At 59.8% G+C, this 13,163-nt stretch overlaps 1 protein-coding gene across 6 annotated transcripts in view; it reads left to right on the top strand.

Annotated features, from left to right (window-relative positions):
• Positions 1 to 13,163, top strand: part of NFIX (nuclear factor I X) — a 94,430-nt gene that overhangs the window by 75,694 nt on the left and 5,573 nt on the right. For 3 of the 6 annotated variants that reach the window (XM_070416211.1, XM_070416212.1, XM_070416210.1), the window contains exons 8-10: positions 1,901 to 2,076; positions 7,519 to 7,666; positions 9,755 to 9,846. In XM_070416211.1, the coding sequence (XP_070272312.1) occupies positions 1,901 to 2,076; positions 7,519 to 7,666; positions 9,755 to 9,846 (416 nt within the window). The remainder of the gene's footprint in view (positions 1 to 1,900; positions 2,077 to 7,518; positions 7,667 to 9,754; positions 9,847 to 13,163) is intronic. The other 3 variants (XM_070416214.1, XM_070416213.1, XM_070416216.1) reach the window with 2 other exon arrangements.

The following is a 13,163-nucleotide window of genomic DNA, read 5'->3' as shown; positions in this document are numbered from 1 at the left end:
CGGCCAGGTGAAGGGGCCAGGTCCGTCAGAGTGAGGGCCCCTAGCTCTCTGAGGGGCTGTGGTCTGACAGTGGGTGGGCGAGGGAACGGGCCCTCCTCCCACGGCAGCACTGACTGGAGACCCAGCCTCCTCACCTCATTCCCAAGCGCTCTCCTACTTGCTTCCCCCTCCCCGTGTGCACTTGTGTGTATGCATGCACTGAGTGCATGTGTGCACATGGCTGCATAACATGTGGTGGGATGTGTGTGCATGGATGTGTGCACAGGCCTGACTTGCCTTCAGGCCTGCGGGTTCTCCTCTCCTCTCGCCAGCTGTGGCTGGGAAAGCTCAGCTTCTCCCTCTGCCCTCCTCTCAGCTGCTCTCCCGGCTCCTGGGCAAAGGTCCGGTCTCCCCGCACCAACCCAAGTGGGCACGGGGCGCAGATTGAAAGGGCGTCCGGGAACCCAGGGATCACCGTGGCGCCTGGGCTGTTCTCCCAGGACTGGGACTGGCTGCTGACTTGGGGGCTCTCTTGCTTCAGTCTCGGGAGAAGGTGTTTGGCAGGGAGAACACGGCGATGTTCCCCGGGGGATGGAATCAGGCAGGAAGTTGTGGGAGCCGAGTCCTCACCACCCCCTCATTTGCTTCTTCCCGCTCTTGTTCCTACCCCCACCTCAGCACCCATCTGGCAGAAAGAGGCTTGAACTTTTTCTGGACACAACCCTGTGTCCGCCCACCATCTCCTGGGCCCTTCTGTAGGACACAGAGAATGGCAAGGTTTACCCTCCCGGCTTCCTCCTCAGGGCCTCCTGGCTGGGAGCCCAGAGGCAGCCTGCGCTGGGGCAGGGCGTGGTGGCCTCAGCGTGGGGGCAGGGAGCCCAGCTCCACTCAGCTTTTATGAACTCCAGAGAGAAGCCAAGTTTCCTCAGCCCCCTAATGAAACCAAGAGCAAGAGCAAGCTGATTGGAAACAGACAGGAGGGAGAGGACTGGCCGGGAAGAGCTGGGGCCTGGAGCGGGATGGGAGCTGTGTGTGCGAGGACGCATGTGCAAGGGTGATGGGGCTGAGCACACAAGAATGTGGCTGAGGCAGCCGCGGCCAGGTGCACACCTGCTCACACGCAGATGTATGTGCACGTTGCATCCTGCAAGGTGCGGGGGTCATGTCTGTCTCCTCTTCTCCCTCATCCAGGCTCCCATCCTAGCCCTGGACCTCGCCTTGGGTGCAAACTCTAAGGGGGCACCCAAAATTCAGTCGTCAGGATAAATGATGTTTTAATGCAACATTCTTTTTTAAAATATATTTTTATTGATTTCAGAGAGGAAGGTGGAGGGAGGGAGAGATAGGAACATCAATGACGAGAGAGAATCATTGATCAGCTGCCTCCTGCATGCCCCACACTGGGGGTTGAGCCCACAACCCCGGCATGTGCCTCGATTGGAATCGAATCCGGGACCCTTCAGTCCGCAGGCCAAATCTCTATCCACTGAGCCAAACCAGCTAGAGCTAAAGCAATATTCTTAAAAAATAAAACTACCGCAAAAAAAGAGAGCAAATATAAACATTTTAAACAAAAGATGGATCTGATGCTATCCTTGCATGGCCCTGCCTCGTTTGCCTCACGTTAGCCCTGGCCCTGGTCCCAATCAAACTTTATTTGTCAAGACAAGCAGCGGATGGGTGTGCAAGCCCCCGTTTGCCAATTGGATTTTTTAAAATACGCATTAAAATGTTACTTACCTTGATTACTGAGGTCTTTTTTGTGCTGTCTCAACGTCCACGCCAGAGGCCAGACCCTCACTCTCCTTACCCTGGTCCCGCCCTGCTCCCGCCCACTTTCCCTTTCCCTCAGGGCCCTGTCCGCTGTCTCCCTCATCTTCTCCACCCTGATGCCCTTTTCTTCCCGCCCACGTGCATGCAGGGAGCCCTCGGGCCACAGCGTCAGCGTTGCACTTCCCCTCCACATCCATCATCCAGCAGTCGAGCCCGTACTTCACGCACCCGACCATCCGCTACCACCACCACCACGGGCAGGACTCGCTGAAGGAGTTTGTGCAGTTTGTGTGCTCAGATGGCTCGGGCCAGGCCACCGGACAGGTGAGTCCAGAGGCCCGGGAGCCCCACCACAGCTCATCTCTGCGTCTGTCCGTCTGTGTCAGGATCACAGGGAGAGGGCCCGAGAGCCGAGCCCACCCGGGACGGGAGCAGCGGGGAGCCAGTAGCTCGGACACCTTAGTTTTCTGGTCTGCGGTAGGGGTTTGTGTATCGTGCCGGAGCCTCTCCATCACCGTCCAGAAAGGTGGGGGCAGCAGCAGGGCCCACACCTTGCTCGGGCTCCCGGCCCTCTCTTCAGTCTCTGTTCCCCCAGGAGGGCACCCAGACCAGGCCCCTCACCTCCTAACACCCCTCTTAAGCCTCGGGGCTGCAAGGATTTTCTAGATCAAAATCTCCCCACGGTGGCACTGTTGGCGTTTGGGGTTGCTCATCATTCTGTGGTGTGAGGCTGTGCTGGGCATCGTGGGGTGCTGGGCAGCATCCTTGGCCACAGGGGCTGTCATGGAGACTCCGGTTGGCAGGACTTTGAACAGGCGGTTTCCAGGTTGCTTCTAGGTTTGTGTGCAGCCCTGCTCCTCAGCCTGGGAGACACTGGCTTCCCGTGGAGCTCTGTGGGGGCTGGGGGGCACTGCTGTTCTCCGTCAATGAGCCCTAGGACCCAGGTCACTGACCAGCAGAAATTCGGGGTCACTCAGGAAAGGAATTATTCCAAACAGTGATGGTCCAGAGACAGCCCTGCAGGGGAACAGTGGTCCTCACCTCCTCCCCGGGAGACCACGCTGGGTTGGGACACAGTGGTCTCTCGACCTTTGGAAAGGTGCTGGCGCCCCAGCCGCATGCTGCACGGCAAGAAGGCCCAGCTCCTGTCCCCCAGCCGGTCCAGCCGGGAGCCCCCTGTGAGAGGTTAGGGGGGGAGGCCATTCAAAGGGCCAGACTCATGCCAGACCACACCCAGGGAGAGCAGGGGCGGCCCTTCAGGCGCCCCACACAGGGTGGCCGTTGCCTAAGTGCAGGGGCATTACTGATGGGGGGCTCCTCACTCCGTCTTCCCTCCCTCCTGCTCTCTCTCCTTCTGCTTTCCAGCTCCTTTCCCCCTGGGCCCTTTAAGGGTTTCTCTTCCTGGCTCTGCAGCTCCTTAGCACACTCAGAGGCCTGCCCGCCTCTCTGGACAAGCTCTGTTCACTTCAGGGGCACTCAGGGCAAAGTGAACGTGACCCCAACAGCTACTGCACTTTCTCCAGAGAGGCCGGCAGCGTCCTTGGGAACTGCCAGCCCCTGTACCAGGCCCTTTGGGACTTCTGGGGTATGAAGTGTTCCCTCCACCTGCCTTGCCTGCCTTCTCACCTACAGAGACAGCCGGGGCTGGGACTCAGTGAGACCAACCTGGGGGACCAGTTTAGCCCAGAGAGCTGGTCCCTCCCCCGGGCGTCCTGACGGCTGAGTCCTGACCCTCTCCCTTGACTTGACTGTTCAAGGTTAAGGTCTCATTTGGCCTAGAAGGTTCTCTTCTCAAGGCAGGTGCTTTCTCCAAATAGACGGTGGACAAAACGCTACAGACGGGGGTGGACAGCTACCCTGGTTAGACAGGGAGGCTAGCTCGGCTGGGCATCAGCCTCTCTGGGTTTCTTCTTGTGGCCTGTGGTGCCCAAGAGAGGAGGGGTTGTCTGCAGTGAGCCTGGTCCAGGTGGCCCAGCCTCTGAGAGGAGGCCAGAGACGGCACCATGCTGTGGGGGAGGAGAGCACCAGAGGCCCAGGCTCTGCAGCTGACTTCGCGGCAGGGGGTGGCCACACAGGCCAGAACCGGGCACCTGCCCCTTGGCCACCTCCAGAGGAGAAGCCAGCACGCAGGGCGCCACCCGTCACCCGGAGGCCTGGCGGGCACGCAGGGGGCTGGGTCTCACCTGATTCCCATTCAGCCGGTCTGGGTGGGCCTGAGAACCTGCGTTTCCCTCCCAGTTCTCAGCTGCTGCTGCTTCTGGTCAGAGGACCACTTTGAGAACCACTGACCCAGAGCCCAGAGGAGTAAATGCCTCATTCCCGTGAGAGTTCGAAGTTGCAGGTCATCTTTACAGAAAAATGTGTGTGTGCATACAAAGATTTTACAGATGATCTGCAGGAGGCATGCCAGGGGCCCCCTATGGCTTAGCCTCGGACCCCAGCGTGAGGCCCTGACTGAGAAGAACCACATCAGTCAGGGCCAAGGCCAAACGGAGACACCGCTCAGGGGAGATGCAAAGAACAGAAAGAAGGTGCCTTGTTAGCTGTTTTTCTGGCAGAGAGAAGAGACCACCAATGCAAGGGAGAGGTCCCAGGGCTCAGTGAGGGGCAGGAGGCCTGGTTCTGGCTCAGCTTCCAGCAGCAATGCTGGAGCAGCTGTCACTAGCATGCACTTCTAGCTCTTTTAAAATATAGATGATAGATAGATAGATAGATAGATAGATAGATAGATAGATTTTAGAGAGGAAGGGAGATGGGGAGAGAGATAGAAACATCAGTGATGAGAGAGAATCACTAATTGACTGCCTCCTGCACGCCCCACACTGGGGATCGAGCCTGCCACCCGGGCATGTGCCTCGACTGAGAATGGAGCCGTGACCCCCTGGTGTATAGGTTCACTCTCGACCACTGAGCCACGCCGGCCGGGTTGCGCTTATAGCTCTTAACTCATGAGGTCGTAAGATGCTGCTGCGAGTCACAAGACCTTGAGATTTTACAAACGTCCACTTGTAACCCAACCAGAGCAGAGACATCCTAGCCTGGTTGGAAGTTGCTTCTAGAGACCGCATGTTGTAAATCAGCAGGTTTTGATGTTCAGCCATATCAAGCTGGGATTAGCTTTATTGGGCGGGACTCGTGTTTTAGATCCTCCTGGGTATCGACTGGCTCTGGGGACACCCTTCGGGTGCTCGGAGAAGGAGGTAGAGGCTGCCCCGGGAGCAAGTGCTGCCGCGGAAGCCCCCATGTCCCAGCTTCCCAGGGCCCAGGCTCAGGATGGCGCCTGGAGAAGAGGAGAGAGGCTGTGATCTGTGGAGTTTCCTGCCCTGGTGGAAAAGCAAGACAGGAACCAGATAGGCCGTGGGAGGCAGTTGCTGCTCGTGTCTCAGCATCAACCCTGCAGAGCTGGAGAGCCCTCTGGCTCGTGTCTGGAACTGGAGGGAGCGTTTCTGAAGGGACACTTGACACCGAGGGTCTCCAGCCCAGGACCAGCAGCCACTGCTTGCTTTTGTCAGGGCCTCTGAGTGGGCAAGAAGAATCAAGTCCAGGAGGGACCTCTTGGAGGGACGATGTCAGACCTACGCTGGTCACTAGAGGTGAAGGATGGTGGGCAGGATGGCCAGAGTTCAGAGGGGCGTGGCCTGCACGAGTCAGCGTGGGCCTCTGTGGTTTTAATGTGCAGTGGGTGGGGCTGGGGGGCGGGGACTATTGATTCAACTCAGTCACTGGGACTTGAGTGCTGCAGGCTTGAGCCACACAGAGGTGGCCTGTGACCAGCCTGGGTGGCAGGCAGCCTGCTTTAAAGGTCCCAGGGGAGGTCAAGAGCATCCTGGAGCCACAGGGCAGAGAGAGGTGGATGGTGGTTCAGGGAATCCGGCTGGTCCCCACGTGGGAGACAGTGTTTTGTGAGCAGGCCTGGGAAGGTGTAGGAAAAGGCACTGTAGACAGAGGGCCCTGCAGTGAGCAGGTGCGCAGCCCAACTGTGAGGCTGCGTCTGGAAGCCCCAGTCGGTTTGAATGGGATGCACTTGAGAGGAGGGGCTATAGGGGCACCAGTGCTGGGAGGGTCTCCACCGTGGGGTCCCTGAATCCCACCTGGGGAGACCCTCCTTTATGTCAGATGCAGTCAGAGCCGTGGAAGGTTTCCGGAGACAGGAAGAGTCTGGGCACCTTGGGATTTGGGAGGAGGGTTGTTGCACCTGCTGGAGAAAACCCATAGGACCCATGGAGTCAGACAGACACGGCTGTGAACTTCAGGCCTCACCAGTCACAGCCCAGCGACTGCATCAACCAGGTCGCTGCACAGAGCCTTGTTTCCCCGGCTGTGAGAGGGGGAGGGAGGGCGGAGCTTCCCTCGCAGCGGGGTTTCCCACCTGCAGCACTGGTAACCTTTGGACCGATGAGCCCCCGTCCTGGGGGGCACCCCGGGCATTATAGGGTGCTGAGCAGCACTCCCTGCCTCCACCCACCAGCAGCTAGGAGCAGCCCCCGGAAGTTGTGCTAACTGAGATGTCTACAGACACGGCCAGTGCCCCCTGGGGAGCAGAACTGCACCCAAGCGAGAACTGCTGCCGGACAGGTTCCTGGGCGGACGGAACACAAGATGAGTAAAATGCCCGGCACAGAGCTAGGCACCCAGGGCACTGAGCTGACGAGCACAGTCGGCGTAGGGGAGACCCCCTGCAAGTCTCATTGTCGTTGTCCAGGCGCAACCAGTGATGACAGGAAGATGGGCAGACATCCATGGGGTGGGCTCCGCAGGGGTGGCCTACCAGCTGAAGGAGGAGCAGGGAAACTTCCCAAGTTCTCACACCGGGCTGGCTGGGGGGGCAGAGCGTTGCCCCGTGAGAGAGAGGCCAGTTTAGGATGAAGAGTTCTGGCCCAGCTCCCCTGGTCCTCGGGGGCACCGCCCAGAGTGGGGGGAGGTACGTGCCCCCAGCTCAGGGAGGTCTCTCCAGGGACCTTGGCCTCGCCTGTGGCGCCTAGGTCCTTGGGAGCTCCAAGGCTGACGCACGCAAGGCCACGCACAGGAGTTTGAGGTACAGGAGGGAACGAAAGACAAGGAACAGATCTAGTGACCTGGCACCCTGGTGTCTGAGAGCCTTGTACAAGGATGTCCGCTAGAGGAATGAGTGGCAGCAACGGATTTCCTCCCGGGCTCGTCCATAGCAAAAGGACCAGCTCCCCACCGCCCTCGGGCTGCTGGAGCTGAGGGCAAGCCCCCCAGTGCCCAGCATCCCGAGGGCCATGATGTGGGGTGGAGGATGGCAGTCCTCCTTGGGTCAACCAGACCCACCCCAGGGTAACTGTTTGCCCCCGCAGAGGGGGGCTCCTGTGTGTGTTAGGGGGACACAAGGGAGGGGGAAAGCTGGTGCATCTTTCCTGTCAGAGGAGAAGGTCTTCAGGAGTGAGAGTCTAGGTGCAGCTGGTCTGTGGGTAGGCGGCACGTTTTTGGTACCGAAAACACATTCCCTAAGAAATAACACACCACCCGTCGGACACCCCCCCTTCCTCCTCCCACAACTTCAGAAGAGGACCACGAAAGACAAAAAAATAAAAAACAGAGAGAGAGAAACACCCGAGAGACCACACCGAGGCCTCCCACCCTCACCCACCCGCTCTGTGCCCGGAGGAGAGGGCTCTGTTCTGCACCTTCCGCCGGGAGCGCCCGCTCTCAGGAGCGAGCTGGCGAGCTGGCGTGGCCGCGCAGGGGAGCGTGTGTCTGTGTGTGATGTGCCTTCATGCGTCACTCTATTTATGTTGTTCGCAGCCCAACGGTAGCGGCCAGGGCAAAGTCCCGGGGTCATTTTTGCTACCGCCGCCGCCTCCAGTGGCCAGACCTGTGCCCCTTCCTATGCCTGATTCCAAATCCACCAGCACTGCCCCAGACGGCGCCGCCTTGACTCCTCCATCACCTTGTAAGTGGACGATGAAACGGAAACCACAACGCCCCAGCCCATCCAAACAGTCTCCACTGCAAACAGAAAAGCCCCCCACGCCCTGCCCATCATCAGGTCTCCCCCAACCTAGAAGGCCACGGAGCCTCCCGCTCGGATGAGAGCAAAGCTGAGCCCCCCACCATGGCCACCCCGGCCTCAGGCGCACCAGCCAGCACACCACTAGCCCCCCTGCCCGCTGCTCCCAGCCCTGGCCCCTGGCCCAGGCCCCTGGGGGGCGGGAGGGGGAGCACAGTGGGGCGCAGGCCGGGGTGCTGGCCAGGGTGGGAAGGGACCGGGAGGCGCAGCCATGCCATCTTCATGCCTGATTGCTGTATTTTTTGTTTTTCGTTTTTTTTTTTGTTTTTTGGTGTTTTTTTTTGTTTTGTCGTGCCCCCCACACCAAGAAAATTTAATGTGACCACAAGGCGACGCCACCACCATTCCCTTTTTGCCTTGCCCCCCTCCCCTCCATTCAGGCCTCTAGAAGGTGCAGCAGGTCCGCCCCTGACCCTTCCCTTCAGTCTCACATTTGGTTTCTCGTTGTTCCTCTTTTTCCCCCCTCCCCCTCCCTCTCTCCTCTCTCAATTCCTCCCCAGGTTGGATATTCTGAGGACAAGGGAGGGCTCTGGACCTTGGCTTACTTCATCTCTTTCTCTTTCTCTCTCTCTCTCTTTTTTAAAACCAATGACAACTTTTGTCCAAGGGAAGAGAAAAATCTGAGTTGGGAGGCCCGAGGTAGACCCGACGTGAGGGACAGAAGAGGCGGCGGGTGGGCGGTGTGCCGTCTTCGGGCAGGGCGGGCGGGTGTGGGCAGCGCTTCGGGCGCTCTGGGGGCTGGCAGGCCGCAGGCCAGGACTTCCGGGTGGGCGGGGTGGCCCATCTCACTACTTTTCTCCGTCTTGCGCTCTCTGTCTCACCTTCTCTCTCATGGTTTGAGTTCTCTCCCCCTCTCCACCCTCTTCATGCCATCTTCCCATCTGCATCCGCCATAAGACATCAAGTCATGGTCATGGTCATTGGAGGTGGGCGGGGTGGGAGAGGGGACCAGGCTACAGGGTGGCACTTCTGGACAGAAGCTGGTGAGCATGGGGTCCCTGGGGTGTATGTGGTACAGGGCAGGGGGTGGGGGGCTCCCAGGCAGCCTGTGACCCCCATAATCCCCTGGGGGGGAGTCTCCTCCTTCCTGGGGTTGCAGGGCCCCTTCCCTCCCCTAGGAGCTGGCCGAGCTCCTCCTGAGAAAAGCTCAAGGGTGTTGGGCTCATTTGCCCCTCAGACCCCAGAACAGTTGCCCTGGGCACCCAAGCCCGTGGACTCCACCAGGGCCTCCAGCCTCCTCTTCCTCTTGTGCCTTGGCCTGTTTCAGACCCTGGGGAAGTCCAGGGCCATAGCACCTGGCTCACCCATCAGAGGAAGAGAATGCCTGCCAGGCCTGAGCTTTGTCACCCCTGGGCCCTCGCCGGCAGCCAACTCCCACATCCCTCTCCAAGCCCATCCCGTCTGGCCCAGCCCTCCCTTGGGCCCCTTCAGGTCCCCTGGACCATCGGCCCAGTCCGTGGGACTGTCCAGGGTAGTAAGAGGTGTAGCACCCAACTGGCCGCCCTGGTTGGAGAGGTGGCCTGAGAACAGCCTTCCCCAGGCAGGGTGGGGCCAGTCCATCAGAGTCCCACCCTCCCGTCTCCCTTCTCTCCAGACCTGAGAGGGCCAGTGGGAAAGCAAGGTCACCCCCTTCAGTGCTTGGAGAGGAGGGCTATCCTGGCCCAGCTCAGTGCCTGGTTGGGGGGCGGGGGGGAGTACTGGGTCTGGGGGATCTCTGCTGAAGTCTCCAGGGCCCCTCCCAACCCCTGGCCAGGAAAGAGGATGCCTGGCTCCGGCAGAGGCTGGGGGCGGGAGACAGTGTGTGTTCCTGGTAAGAGGACGAAGGGGCCCCTCTGGCCGGTCCTTCCCACCGCCAGCCTAAAGCTGGAGAGCGTGGTCTGACCCAGTGCCTCCCTCTCAGCAGCCCCACAAGGGCAGGGCCAGGTGGGCCCAGGCCTCACGGGCTCTTTCCTCTCTCTCCTGCTCCCACAGCATTCGCAGCGACAGGCGCCTCCTCTGCCAACCGGTTTGTCAGCATCGGACCCCGGGACGGCAACTTTCTGAACATCCCACAGCAGTCTCAGGTAGGAGTGTGGAGGCGAGCATGGGGGCTGGGGGGAGGAGGCAGAGGGTGCAGGCAGGGGGGGCATCGTGGTGTCAGGGAAGAGGCCAGGGTCTTGGAGTTCGTCTGGGAGAAGGGCTTGGGGCAGGGCTGAAGGATCCAGGCTTTTGCACGCCCAGCTGAACCTGCCTCCCCAGGCAGCTCCCAGGCCCCCTGGCTAACCAGCTAATTGGATAATTAGTTCTGACAACCTCGGCCCTGGGGAAGGGGCCAAGGACCCAAGGCTGGAGGCACTCCCGGGCCAGGCTTGAGAGAAGCAAAGACGGAAGCCGAGGCCCAGTCAGGGTGGGACAGCATCTGCCTTGTTGATCGCCTCCTGCTCTGCGGGAAGCCCTGGTCCCCAGCCCTCCCCTCTCCCCTGGCTTTGGGTGGGCTGAGGAGGGACAGAGCTGGTCTGGTGGGCCACGTGCCCAGAGACTCTGGCACCAGGGCAGGGCAAGTCCCATTGTGCCCTGGAGGCTCCTCCCCCAACTCCCTTTGAGTCCTGTTAGAAAAAGGGTGACCAAGCTTCTGGAGCCCCCCGTCCTGCTCCCATCTGTCTCCAGTTCTCACAAGGAAACACCCAACCACCCCCAGCCCTCCTGCTGGACACCCCGGACACTGCTTTGCACAGGCATGTACACACACACACACACACACACACACACATGTGTCCTGCCTCCCCCATGCCTGTCCCCGAGAGGCTGGGAATAGCCTCCAGCCTCTCCCTTGGGGCACAAAGAGCACCCTCCTCGGGAGCAGGGCAACGGCAGCTTGCATAGGGTGGCACTTCTTCTTATAAAAGTACCACCCTGGGAGCCCAGGGCCAGGAGGCCTCAGCCCTGGGGAAGTCCACCTCCGCCCAGGGCCCTGGCCACCTCTGTCAGCTCCTGCTCCCTCTCTGCTCTGAGGCCTGAGTCCGGAGAAAGTTGGTGGATAGAAGTTTTGTATGTGTGGTTTTGAGGTTTTGTTTTTTCCCTTTTCCTTTCCCTCCCTCGGAAAAAGAAAAAAAAAACAACAGCCAAAAACTTTGTCAAACTGCAAACTTCAGAGCTCCCTAGTGGCAAGGAGGGGAGGGGCGGGGAACTTCAGCCCCCTCCAGCTTCCCACCCCCTTTCCCCAGAGTCACGTCTGACCCGTCTGGTTTCCAAGAGCAACCAGACATGATGTAACACCCAGATGAACTTGAACTTGGGGGTGTTGAGAAGAAAAACAATGGCTCCGAGCAGGGGCTGGAGCCAGCCCCCTCCACTCTGTGCCAGGGAGCCCGGGAGAGCCCTGCTGGCAGAGGGCGGGAGGGGGTGCCAGAGGAAGGGACCTCTGTGGGCCTCCCTCCCAGCTCGGGGCTGGCACCGGGCTGCAGGACTCCAGCGCTCCCGCCCTCCGCCCTCCCCCCTGCCGCCCGCCGGCTGCCTGCAGCTCTGGCTGTTCCCCTGCTTGCTTGCGTGCTTTCTTGCTCTCCGGGACCACAGCCTCCAGCCCTCCCTGCTCACCCCATTTCCGCCTCCGAGTGCTTTCCCTTCTGCACTTTCTCTGCTCACTTTGCTTGGACGGTGGGGCCAAGTCAGAGTATGAGGCAAGTTTTCCTCCCCGTTGTTCCCAAAAGGGGCCTGGGCCTTGGCAGGGAGCAGGCAGGTGTGCCCGGTGGTGGCGGCGGCGGTGGGGGGGACCAGAGCTGGACAAGCCTAGCCAGGAGCCCTTGGGCCTGGGGGCAAGCGACGGCTGCAGCGGGTGGGCACCAGGGGTGCAGTGGGGGTCGGTTTCCACAGTAACCAGTGACTTTAGCTGATCTCTGGAGCACCAGATGGAGAGAGAACAATAGAATGAGGGAAGAAAAGAGAATTTTAGCAATTTTGTCATTCCCTGGGCAGCGCTTTTTACTTAGTTTTAATCAGTTTTGGACCTGGCTCAGGAAGCAGGGAGGGGTAAGCAGAAAAGCCACTCTGTGCTTGGCAGCAGATCCCTGTTTCTGGGGCCGGTGAGGAGGTGCTGGGGACCCTGCTGGAGCTGCCTTTGTCCCTAACTCCAAGTCTTCCTCCTCTGAGGGAGTCCCCAAGTTTGAGCGCTGGTGGTTGTCCCCCTGCTGTGCAACTCGGGAGACCCTAAAGGGTCCAGCTTAGGGCTGTGGCTTGGTCTGGAAGGGACCTGGTTGTCCCCAAAACCTCTTGTCCTTCACAGGGAGCGGGAGGGGCAGTGGGGTAGGGTTCCAGTGTAGCCTCTCTTTGGGAAGAGGGTCCCAGAGCGCATCAAGGTGGGGGAAGGGGGGTACCCAGGCAGTTTCTCCAAAGGCCAGGACAGGAAGCCCAGGAGCTGGCCGCTGACCCCACCCCCCGACTGCCCACGCTGGGGATGCTTCGTTTCCCCCCACAACTTGCCAGCGCCCACCCCCCCCCCACACACACACACACACCATGAGCCTCCATTTGGCCTTCAGTCAATAGACGGGTCGGACTCCGGGCAGGTCTCCCCTGAGCGTGTTGTCCAGCGTGTGGCAGGAAGTGTAGCATCTCTGCCCATCCAGTAAACACCAGTAGCATCCCAGTCACTATGACAACCCCAACCCCCACTTTCCCAAATGCCCTCCAGCTGCCCTACCCAATGAGCTAGCCATGGCCACGCTTAAATTTCAATAACTAGAGAAAAATTTAATCCTTCCATTACACTAGCCACATCTCAAGTGCTTAGAAGACACATGTGGCTACTGTCATGGAGAGCACAGAGGCCATTTCCACTGCAAAGGAAGTTCTAGGTGATCTCTGAGGCCTTTTCTAACTAAAACTCAATGTCTCCATCTCACAGTGGACAATAGCCTGCAATCCCAAACCAGAGCCTGGGCGGGGGCTGTGGGGGGGGGGGGGGGCGGGTCTGGCCTGCAGGCAGAAGTGTGTGACCAACACAAGTGCTTTAAATATTGGAATTTTCACATGAAATTCTGTCTGGATTTTTGGCTTCTTTTGAAAAGTTGGCTGGCGCAGCTTCCCCAGGCCCTCACTGTGACGCTGGCAGCCTTGCCCTCGGCAGGATGAGCGCGCCACATGGAGCAGTCAGGAGCCTCGACTCTGAACTGCCCCTTGCATTTGAGTCCTTGGGCCGTTCAGCCACCCTCTGTCCCTGGCTCCTGTGTGGGGCTGGAGCAAGGGTGGCATGAGTGAGGTCCTGCTGTGTGCTCTGTGGTTAGTTCTCCTCGGCCGCTGTAGATCGGAGTCTGTGACCCAGAGCCTGGGAGAGGCCCTGAGGTGCATTTTCAGGGACCTCCATTTTGCCCCGAGGATACCACCGGGCATACCCAGGCACTGTAGA

Source organism: Myotis yumanensis, unplaced genomic scaffold (assembly GCF_028538775.1).
Source record: "Myotis yumanensis isolate MYYU_CA2020_CCGP unplaced genomic scaffold, mMyoYum1.0.hap1 SCAF_5, whole genome shotgun sequence".
In the NCBI taxonomy this organism is placed as follows: domain Eukaryota; kingdom Metazoa; phylum Chordata; class Mammalia; order Chiroptera; family Vespertilionidae; genus Myotis; species Myotis yumanensis.
This window is presented reverse-complemented; position numbering and strand designations above follow the sequence as displayed.